General features: G+C 44.0%; 1 gene segment (V, D, J or C); it reads right to left on the bottom strand.

Moving 5' to 3' along the window:
- Positions 1 to 1440: 1440 nt before the first annotated feature.
- Positions 1441 to 11317, bottom strand: part of LOC102963058 — a 32146-nt gene continuing 22269 nt past the window's right edge. The window contains 3 exon segments of the C gene segment in view: positions 1441 to 2006; positions 3605 to 3652; positions 10100 to 10225. Of these exon segments, the coding sequence occupies positions 1864 to 2006; positions 3605 to 3652; positions 10100 to 10225 (317 nt within the window).

The following is an 11317-nucleotide window of genomic DNA, read 5'->3' as shown; positions in this document are numbered from 1 at the left end:
CCCTTAATTTATCATGCAGCACCCCAGCCACCGCTTGCACAGCCCCAACCAGTAGGGGCCGGTTTGACTTCAAGCCTTTTCCACGAATCAACCACATTTGATAGAGCACATAGACCGGAAAAACCCTGAAAAAACAAAACACCAGCGCCCTCCTGCCCCCTACACTGTCCCCTACACCACCGCCCTCCCCTTCTCTGCACCTGCCAGTGCAGAGCAGAGCCCGCAGGGCTGCCCAGGTCGGGTTGGGGAAGGTAGGGGCTGAGGATTGGAAACCACAGGGGACACTGGCTAGGAGTGCCCGGCACTGAAATCAGCCCACACGGCTCTGGGTCATTTGCTAGTCTCCCCTTTGCCTCCGTGCTTTCCACATGCAGAACCAGTTCCAGATCAGTTCCAGATCAGTTCCAGATCTCTATGTAGAGACTTTGTCCTAAGGAGGTCTGATCAAATTCTTGAGACTCAAGGAGTAGATCAAAATTAAATTTTCGCTTCCTTGTATCTGGTGGGTCTTACATAGGTTCCACCTGGGAATCTCTACTTGCTTCAGAAAACTCCTGTCCCACCAAACAGAAGGTGATTGTAAATAAACAAAAATCCTCCCCAGTTTGAAATAAGACATTGTTTTCATTCTAATATATAAACGTTTTTGCTTTAAATGCATTCATTAATGAAAACAGAACATATACAATCACTTTATTTTTCCCCGCCTACCACACCCTGAACGTTTTGTTTTGCACCCATGTTTGTAGCAATACACACACACATAGAAATGAGTGTCATACTTGTTAGCGTGTGTGCGCGTGCATGTGCGTTCTCGATTTTTTCTAAACTAGAGCTGCCAACAGTGGATGCTGATGCTGTTGGGAACTTGCATGTGCCCAGCATAATTATGTCATCCACACAACCTAGGAGACAGGTCACTGTAACTCCATTTTAGAATGAGAAAATTATGGCACAGAGAGTTCAAATAGCAATAGACCCAAGATTTAAACCCAAGCACTTGGAGTTCAGAGTCCATGCACTTAACCTCTCCACCACCCTCCCTTTCCAGAGTTGGTACAGCTCTCGGGAAACATGGTGCCCATGAAATACAGGTACAAGTTTGAACACATCTGCCAGTCACGCGATTTGTGATCCTGTCACCAGCAGAGCGTCTTAAAACAAATGAGTCTGAATCTGCTGACTTGGAAGGAGAAATAACTTGGGCACCTTCACTGGCTGGGGCTCCCCAGGGGCCAGTGCCCCAAAGAACCCTAACCGGAACAAGGACTCTCTCAGGGAAAGAGTTAGAAATGTGGAATTGACCATGATTACATCAACGCTGAATTGAAGGCTCAGTTGTCATGCTGTCCCTTACCTTGTACTCAGATCTCAACAAATGAATGTCCACAGAGGCAAAAGTAGACTTGTGATTGTTTTTATTGTGCCTATTATGAAAAACATAACAAAACTCAGGTAGCAAAGATGGCAGCTTCCAGAAATGTAAAATAAAAGGCCTCCAGGAAGTTATCTGGATACAGAGCCCCAGGAGCTCTATGGAAGCTGCACGCCAAGTGTACTCAGAGGCGAGGGTGCTGCGCTGCTGACGAGCTGGCGGATGTGAAGGATAGAGACGTACTGAAGCCCCCGTGGATGCCCCCCGGCCCCATCCCCGAGTCATGGCAGAAATTGTTCTCCATGCAGAGTGACATTTCCTGTCTGCCTAGCTGTTTGTAAACCTGTTCTGCAATGATGACACATAGAAAAAGAAACATGTGAACTGAAATAACCCAAACGCAGAAAGAAAGCCCCGCTATATCTCCAGCAGACTCTTCTAGTGACAATAGCCAATGGAGAAAAGTGGACCCTTGGTGCCACCATGGGTTAGGAACTCTTCCCATTGTCACAGAGTGCTGGTCTCCCAAGCAGACAGATGGCGATGATGACGGTGTAGACCATGCTCTTGATGATAAGGAGGAGGTAGGTGTAGTAGGCAGAGGTGTTCACGAGCTGCACCTGTCGGGGGTCTAAAAGAAGCCATTGGTTAGTTTCACACATTTCTGATGTCCTGGGTTGAAGTGACTCTCCCACCAGTACAACTGGAGAGTAAGCATCTACACCACCATCACCACTAACACCACCCCCAAGACTACTCAGAATCCAGTTTGCCGACCAAGTCTGTAAAAAACCTGTGAAATTCACTTAGAACATTCCAAAGTATTCTAAACGATGGTTGTGTTTGTAATTCATGAACCCAGGGGGGAAAAACCATTGGTGATAAATAGCTTTTAGCATTTCTTCATCCCCCGCATGTCCCTATGTAAGAATACTAGGCAATATCCATTAACCACAAACTAAATGTCAGTTGAGAACTTTGCCTAGAAAGCCTTAATCCTCTTTAATTTTGCAATAACATATGAGATTATTACTTTCATTCCCATTTTCTTATACTGAGGACAGGGAGAGGAGCAATTTGCCTGATTTCATGCAACTAGTAAGTACAAGAGGCCAGATTTCAATCTCAGCAACCTGGTGTTTCAGGACGCATTCTCAGCTACTCTGTCATTCTGGATCTCTACATGCAATGAATACCCAAGACACCCAATGATTATGGATAAATGTAAAGTTGGATGATGATAAGGAGGATGATGACGAGTAGCCAGAGTCCAGGAGCCCCTTGATATTGGACAGGAGGACAAATCAGCAGGACTAGAGCCAATGGTCCTCATCATTTCCTTTGTGCATACGCGGGGAGAAAGAGCCAGGAACTACTACTTATACTTAGAATGTACTCACAGGTACTTATTATGTGGCTGCTAAATGAGATATCTGAAGCAAGACACTCCACATAGGAGGCCTTGTGTTTTCAATAACTGAGCTGGGTGTTATTTGTGTCATTTGTGGTTGGCTCAGAAAATGTAAATAAGCTAACCCTATTCCTGCAAATAAATAATTAAGACTGGGGTGTAAGTCTGGATTCTGGCACGCGAAGTCCTGCCATCCCACCCACCCCAGGTGTGCAGCCTGTCTCAGGGCCTTGGGTTTGGGATGTAGAGGAAGAATGAAACCTGAGTAAGTGTATGAAGTCTTGATTCATCTAGCCTGGGGCGAAGCCCGGATCTCACTGTGTGGCATGATATAAGGGACGTAGTTAATCTCAGCTCCTTGTCCTCAAGGGCAAAATGGGAATGAAATACAGTGAGTGTTAAGAGAATTCAACAAAATGCACTGACAGTAACACGATGCCTTTTGTCCAAGAACCTCTCAGCATCATTTATTAAGTACCAGCAAGAATAGAGACTTAAAAAAAAAATCTAAAGCAACAGCATATTTTCCTCAGTTAGTAGAAACAAAGGCCACAGAAATGCATGAAGTGCGTTGTTAACAGACGTCAGAGCCCCTCACTGCACCCCTACTTTACAGGCCTCTCCTTCCCAAGCCAGCAGTTACTGTGTGAAGACGACTCCTGGGAAATGATGGACTGACTTAAATTACCACTCAGTCTATTTTGCAAGATCCTGCCATTGTGAGGCTTCTACCCGAAGCCAGAGAAGTTCAAAAGTTAAGTTGATCCGGAGGAAACAATGCTATAGCCTAACATACAGGAAACAAGTACAAAACTTACCATTTTCATCTTTCAGAGAAACTTTTGTGTAGTTAACAGCAGCGAGCTCTAAAAGAAATGAGAGCAAGTATTATTCTGTTGTTCATATCCATTATTTGACTCGTGTCTGTACTGTGGATGGTTTGATGGATGGATAGATAGATGATAGAGAGATAGAGAGATAGATAGATAATAGAGAGACAGATACACAGATAGGTAGATATACAGATAGATAGAATCTGTCAACAGATAAGAAAGAACCATTACAAATAGGAGCCCACAATTCCAGAAATGTTGCTCTGGTTCTTTGTAATTCTTTGTAGATCAATTCATATACTGTATTTCGGTGCAGGAAGATGTTGAAGTTCATGAATTTTTTTTTTCTTTCTTCCTCACAACTGGGGAGTAATGTCTAAGACTACATCTTGTTTTCCCTCTGTCCTCACAGCTCCCAGCACAGTGCCTGTGGCAAAGTAGGTGTTCTGTAAATACTTGTTGAATGGAAAAACATCCAGAAACAGTGGCAGCTGTAAAGTCCTGAGCACACGCCGCTCACGTGAAGCGTGGCCACCAAAACGATATCATCCAACCGGAGAATCCACAGCAGAATCTTACACATTGGAAGGAGGCTGGTGTAGGTCAATTTCCCATGTAAAAACGGAAGCAGCCTTACCTTTCCAAATCACACACACCCCGGTAACCGCAAGTCCCACACATGATTTTCTAGAGTGGAGGTGTTTGTGGGCATGACAACAAGGCTAATGAAAACCAGTACCCTTAGATGATTATTCCTGTGCCAGGCACTCTGTGAAAGTTCACGTGCGTTATCTCATCTGATCCTGGTGACACTGACATGAGCTGGATTTGGAGGACTCCATGTTATGCGCAAGGAAATAGGCTTTAGAGTCAATAAGTACTTTGCTGAGAATCATACCAGTGACGGGCAGAGCTGGCACTCAGGGTCGGTGGTGGGGGGTTAGGTGAGCTACAGCATGTGGAACGTCCCTTGTACAACAATCCATACAAATCAAACCTAAGTCCACCATCGTGGACTCTCATATATCTCTTCCAGATACCCTCATTACTTTTACCAACTGACCATTTATTACAGAAGCTCAGGATCTGGGTGTACTTTCTGCAGGGATAGGATGATAGGCAAGTCACATCGATAGCTGCCTGAATATATAAAACATGAGATGAGGGTTGTATTTATCTAGAGTGTAAAAACAAAACAATACAAAAACAAACAACCAAAATAAAAAACATCCAACATACATACAAAGACAAAATTCCTTAAAAAGTACATTGACCGTGGGGCACCTGGGTGGCTCTGTCGGTTAAGCGTTCGACTTTGAATCAGGTCATGGTCTCACATCTGTGAGGTCAAGCCCCACGTCAGGTGCTGTGCTGACAGCTCAGAACCTGGAACCTGCTTTGGATTCTGTGTCTCCCTCTGTCTCTGCCCCTCCCCCACTCACGCTCTGGGTCTCTCTGTCTCTCAAAAAATGAATAAACGTTAAAATTTTTTTTACAAAAATCATTGACCGGTGGATGCAGAGAGTCATGAGGTTGTTTTGATTTATCCTTTTTCTGTTCAAATGTGTCCTTGTCCCTACACACGTGGTTCAGGTGTGCAATTGTATGCCTTCCACACAATCTAATTTTGTCACTCTTAAAAAGATGGGTTTGAGGTATAAACTGTCAGGTAAATCCCAAGAAGGAAACTTTTAGTATAATTACGTTAAATGTTAAAATATTCTCAAAAGCTGACTTTAAAATGCCTTAAATGTCTTTCTTTTCCATACAGTGGCTTTGGTCACCATACTGCACATCTGGAACTAGTATAGCACTACACGAGAACTAACTGGAATTCCAACAAAAACTTTAAAAACGATAAATAAAAATCTCTTATCATTGTGCATTGGTGAGCTACCTCACTTTGTCTCCATCTGATTCAGAAATGTCCAGTGTCTGTGCAGGACCTGGCGTCAGGTGGAAAGGGTACTGGTGTGATGTGTGCCCGAGGCTCCATACCTTTAGTGTTACAGCAGGAGCACTCGGTAAGGTCCCTCTTCTACTGGGGGTTCGAGGGCTCTCTTCCTCTGATGACGTGTCTAAAATACCTAGTCCCCAGGCTTTAAACTGTGACCAACAGGATCCTTTGCACTGTGATCTAAGAAGGCTTCCGTAACCTGGTGGTGACAGGCTTGAGCAGAAGACAGGGTAGACATACACCCTCTGGACAGGCTAGCATAGGACAGAAAGGATCAGCAGAAGGTTGTACACTGAGAGAATCCCAAAAAGTTTGCAAGGTTTTCCTTCAGGCGTCTATTACTTGCCCACTAAAATAGGAGCCTTGGTCCCTGGAGATCACAGAAGATGTGCCCCAAGGGGGAAACCCACTTTTTAAAAGTGTCCTCGCCACAGGGAGGGCATCAGCCTCTCGGCAGGGAAAGGCTTCAACCCTTCCAGAAATGTACAAACAATAACCGGGGCGTGTTGACAGCCCCGTGTTGACAGTGGCAGTGGCATGAAGTCGGGCTGCAGGTGTTCAAGGGGTCCCCAGGGAGGAGGTCTGAAGCTTCTGGAACAAAAAACAATTTTTCCAGGATTATGCACCTAGCAGGTTAGACACTCGGGGTAAGTCATTTTGTACTATTATTTAATCCTTACCACTGATGCCTGTTTATAATTTGAGTCATCTTAAATGCCTCATGGTGGGTGAAAGAGTGAAAAAACAAAACTAAAAAAAAAAAAAAACAAGAAAAACAGGGTTTTTCAGGGAGTCAGAAAGAACCAAGTGACCGTCTTGGTTTTCCCTCAACTCCAACTCTTTCTTGAATACACTGCCAGTTTGTTCACCTTGATTTCTCGGATTCAGAAGCACACCGGTGCCATGGTACAAGGTCATTAGGACAGCAAGTCTGGCATGAGAGGCCATCTTTTTTTTTTTTTTTTTTTTTTTTGAGAACCAGAATGGGCTTTATCTACAAGTGCCACAATCTTATAAATAAAGAAAACTTAGTATGAATATTTATTTGACAATGCTCCCCGTTAACATATCAAATAAGCCAAATTAGTTTAACAAATCCTTTGGAATGTTCCAGGTTAAAGAGACTTAAGCAGACCAAAACTCCAAAGAAAACAAGCAAAAAACCACAAAACCCTTAGCCCTTTGGACAGAGAGAAAACCAAAATCTAATGCTGTATCAGCTTACTTTTGCTTTGTTTTGTTTTGTTTTGTTTGTTTTGTTTTTGTTTTGTATTGTTTTGTTGTTTATTTGTTTGAGAGAGAGAGAGAGAGAGCAGGAGCAGGGGAGGGGCAGAGAGAAGGAGAGAGAGAGAGAATCCCAAGCAGGCTCCACCCTGCCAGCCTGGAGCCCAATTTGAGGCTAGAACCCAGAACCCTAAGACCATGACCTGAGCCAAAACCAAGAGTAGTCTTTTAACTGACTGAGCCACCCAGGTGCCCCGGGATCAGCTTACTTTTGCTTTGATAATTCTTCATGCCAATATTAGTCTTGACCACACATAACATTCCTTTCCAAATATCCCATGTTTGCAAATCTTTACTACTTTCTTTTTTACATTCAGAACTTGTCTTGATTTACCTTATTTATTTATTTATTTATCTATCTATCTATCTATTTATTTGTGTTTATTTATTTTTGAGAGAGAGAAAGAGCACAGCCCAGGAGGGGCAGAAAGGTGTGGGGACAGAGGATCCCAAGCAGGCTCCGTGCTGACAGAAGAAAGCCCAATGTAGGGCTTGAACTCACCGACCCTGAGATCATGACCTGAGCCGAAGTCTGATGCTGACCCAGCTGACCCACGCAGGCGCCCTCTGAATTTACCCTCTTTAAATGAGCCTCCCTTTAGAGAAAATTCCTTTCTTTCTTTTTCTTTCTTTCTTTCTTTCTTTCTTTCTTTCTTTTCTCAAAAAATACAACTCCATGCATCAGACTTTTCCTTACTAAAAATACACACCTTATGTTCTTTGCATTCTGGGTTGTTTCCCTTATTATTTCCAGTAGTCTTCATTAAATTTATCAGAATTCTTAACTCTTAGAAACCTTCATTTTTAACAAAAGTTAATAAGGAAGCAGTCGTGAACTGTCAAACAGCATCCTTTGGAGTGGTGAACTTGTGAATACATTTCATAATTTCTAGAAACATCTGCTTCCTTATAAAACAATCTTTCAGTAAAGCACAAAGTACATTTACAAGCAGGCCCAAAAGTATCTTCAGTTTCTCTGCATTAAGAAAACCAAAAAGAGATAAACCTATGTTCCTTAATTAATAATTTCCTATTTATGGGGCATCTGGGTGACTCAGCCAGTTGAGCGTCCAGCTTTTGACTTTGGCTCGGGTCATGATAGTTCCTGGGTTTCAGCTCTGTGCTGGCAGTGCAGAGCCTGCTTGGGATTCTCTCTCTCCCTCTCTCTCTCTCTCTCTCACTCTCTGTCTCTCTTTCCCTCCCCTGCTCACGTGCTCTGTCTCTCTCTCTCTCCAAATAAATGGATAAACTTCAAAAAAAAGAAATAAAAAATAATTTCCTATTTCTTTCAAGTTTTTATTTATTTTTAAGAGAGAGACACAGAGACACAGTATGAGCAGGGGGGACAGAGGCAGAGAGAGAGGGAGACACAGAATCCGAAGCAGGCTTCAGGCTGTGTGCCATCAGCACAGAACCTGCTGCGTGGCTCGAACTAATGAGGCGTGAGATCATGACCTGAGCCAAAGTCAGACGCTAAACCCACTGAGCCACCCAGATGCCCTAATAATTGACTATTTTATCACACTTGGAAATGATCTAGATATTTAATGAATTTAACGTAATTTAACAGGTGACCTCACTCAGCAACACTTTAAGGTTTTAGTTCCCCCAAAGCTTTGGGAAACTACCACTTTATCTAAAATTTTTTATTTTATTTATATCTATTCAATTTACTCGTTCCTAAAAGTTGAGCTGAAATTACCCATAAAAATTTTATGAGACGTGGGAAGGGATGGGTTAAATAGGCGATGGGAATAAGGAGTGCCCTCGTCCTAATGAGCACAGGGTGACCTATGAAGTGCTGAATCGCTGGATTGTACTCCTGAAACTAGAGCCACACTGCGTGCCAACTAACTGAAATGAAAATAAAAATACTAAAAAGCAAACAAACAAACAAACAAAAACGTATGAAACATCAAAGTCTGTCATTCTCCCAAGCTGTTTTTTTTAAACATTTTGTAACTGAGATCCCATCTACTTATTTGAATTTTAGTAAACCCAGGCACATGAAAATTCTAATTAATTTTCGTGCTGACAATTCTAAAAAGAGGTCTGCTTTGCTTAAACAACAACCAGACATAGGCCCGACGTGAAGTTGAAACGCGCATGGGATAGTTTCTCCCTTTCTGAGAGGTCTAGAATGCCCAGTCCTCACAAGTGTTTGTCTAAAAACCAAAGAAATATAGAGCTCTTTATAAACCAATTTTGACAATGTCTCCAGAGAGAAAAATATCTCACATTGACGACGTGTATTTGTGGACACACAGATCGCTGCAAAGACCCTGGAGTCACTGACATTTACGGAGACATTTATGGAGAAAGTGTTAAGGTTTGTATGTGTCCCTGGAATTACGAAGGACACTGAGCCAGGGTTTAGGCACAGGAGCCCTTTAGCAGTTTGTATTTTAAATTTTTTTTTCAACGTTTTTTATTTATTTTTGGGACAGAGAGAGACAGAGCATGAACGGGGGAGGGGCAGAGAGAGAGGGAGACACAGAATCTGAAACAGGCTCCAGGCTCCGAGCCATCAGCCCAGAGCCTGACGCGGGGCTCGAACTCACGGACCGCGAGATCGTGACCTGGCTGAAGTCGGACGCTTAACCGACTGCACCACCCAGGCGCCCCGAGCAGTTTGTATTTTAAAAAGACCTCTTTCCCTTAGTTTCCCTCAGTCCCAGGCACTTGTGGGCTGTGTTTACATTTCATGGACTTGATCAGATGGATCACTTTGAGGACAGAGAAAGAATGCAGGTTCCTGCAAGAAGGACTTTGCTTTCCTAAAGCCAACCATCTATAAGCCCTTTTCTAGAACTAGGAGAAGTGTGGGGTTGGGTGAAGGGACAGGGGAACTCTGGATTGACCCAAGAGCTGCGTTTCTAGTTCTGTTCGCATTTGTCAGGACAACTGCTCTCAGTGTCTCAGACTTGGCTGTTACTGCGTTCAGGACACAAGACTCCGTGTGCACCACCAACAATTCTCTTGGAACCTTGCTGACTTTTCTAGCAGGGGAAGTGCAGTCTGAAAGGTTGGGGGCTTGGCTCCAGGCACACCTTTCTGCCAGCTCAGCTGGGCTCTGGCCAAATAGGCCAGTTCCACAGGGTTCCAGATAAACATGCCGGCTCAACCGGGCTCTGGGCATAACCCTTGCAGCCCAAGCTGACCTGTCCTGGAAAGAAAGGCCCATTAGATCAGCAGCCCGAAGGCAAAGAGAGGGGAGCTTCGAACCAAGAGGAACTCACCTGCAGCCCTTGAAACCGGTGAGGAGGACAGTGAACTCAAAGGGCTCACAGTGACCACCCCTGTGTTTTGCCTTGTCTCCGAATGCCCCTGTGGGTCTACTTCGGATCCTCTTGCCTCCACCACAGCTGTTAAAGAACAAAAAGTCAACCAAGTAAATGTTAAAGATCCAGTAGCTGTATTCGTCAATCAATGTGTGAATCAGCATCTGATCTAGCACTTAGACCGGAGCTCCAAAGGAGGACAGGAAAGGAATATTTTAACAATAGACAGGGGGTGGAAAAAAGAAGATTATTAGCAAGGAGTCCACTGATTTAGGCAAGGTCACCTTCATGGGGAAGGAAGGGGTCAATTAGGAAAGTACCTGGTGCTGGCTAGGAAATTCCCTAGGTGACAGGTTAAAGGTTACTCTTCTGGGGGTTGCAATTGCACCGGGATTAGGTATTAAGTCTTGGTGGAGTGACTCAAGCTTTTAAGTTAAGTGTTGCCATTTTGGGACTACAGGTTTTGTTGTTTGTTTATTTGTTTAACACTCCCAGAGGACAAAGGACAAAGACTTACCTCAGAAATATAGCAAAGCTCTTCACATGTCTTGCTATGTGTTTGTTCCCCGCTGCTTAAAAAGTGCTTGTTAACCACAGAGCAAGTACAAACTGGTTCCTTCTTATGGGCCCTCTGGGGCCCTGGTCTTTTATGTTAATGTTCAGGACTTGACTTCTGAGTCTAGAGAGTTCCTGGCTCACAGCCGAGCCAGGGCACATTCAGCTCTGCCCCCATTGTCAAATATGACCAGCCTCTGCACAATGGGGCTCCTTCAGGACACCATGTCTGAATCACCAGGGACCCTGGGTGATTAGGCAAAGTGTATTCGCCCTACTGTAGTGATCCTCCTGGGGACAGTGGTCCGTCCCGCCTCCCTCCCAGGCCTGGCGCACGCTCGGACGGCAGGAAGTGTTTGCTGGGCAGCATTTCCCAGGGGTAGAAATACATCCATTGTGGACAATGGGAGAATGTTTGTACACGTAACCTCACCCCTCTCCAGTTACCAAATTTCACCTTACAGTCTTATATAAAATTCAAATCTGGAACACCCAAGACCATAATAAAAACTCAGCAGCCAAATCACCGTTTTTACTTGAACTACAGTCTAGCTCTATCAAAGGAGCAGCATTTTGTCACCTGTAACTGTTTAAGGGTGATACTTTGAGTAGACCAGATTG

Source organism: Panthera tigris, chromosome A2, assembly GCF_018350195.1.
Source record: "Panthera tigris isolate Pti1 chromosome A2, P.tigris_Pti1_mat1.1, whole genome shotgun sequence".
NCBI lineage: Eukaryota > Metazoa > Chordata > Mammalia > Carnivora > Felidae > Panthera > Panthera tigris.
This window is presented reverse-complemented; position numbering and strand designations above follow the sequence as displayed.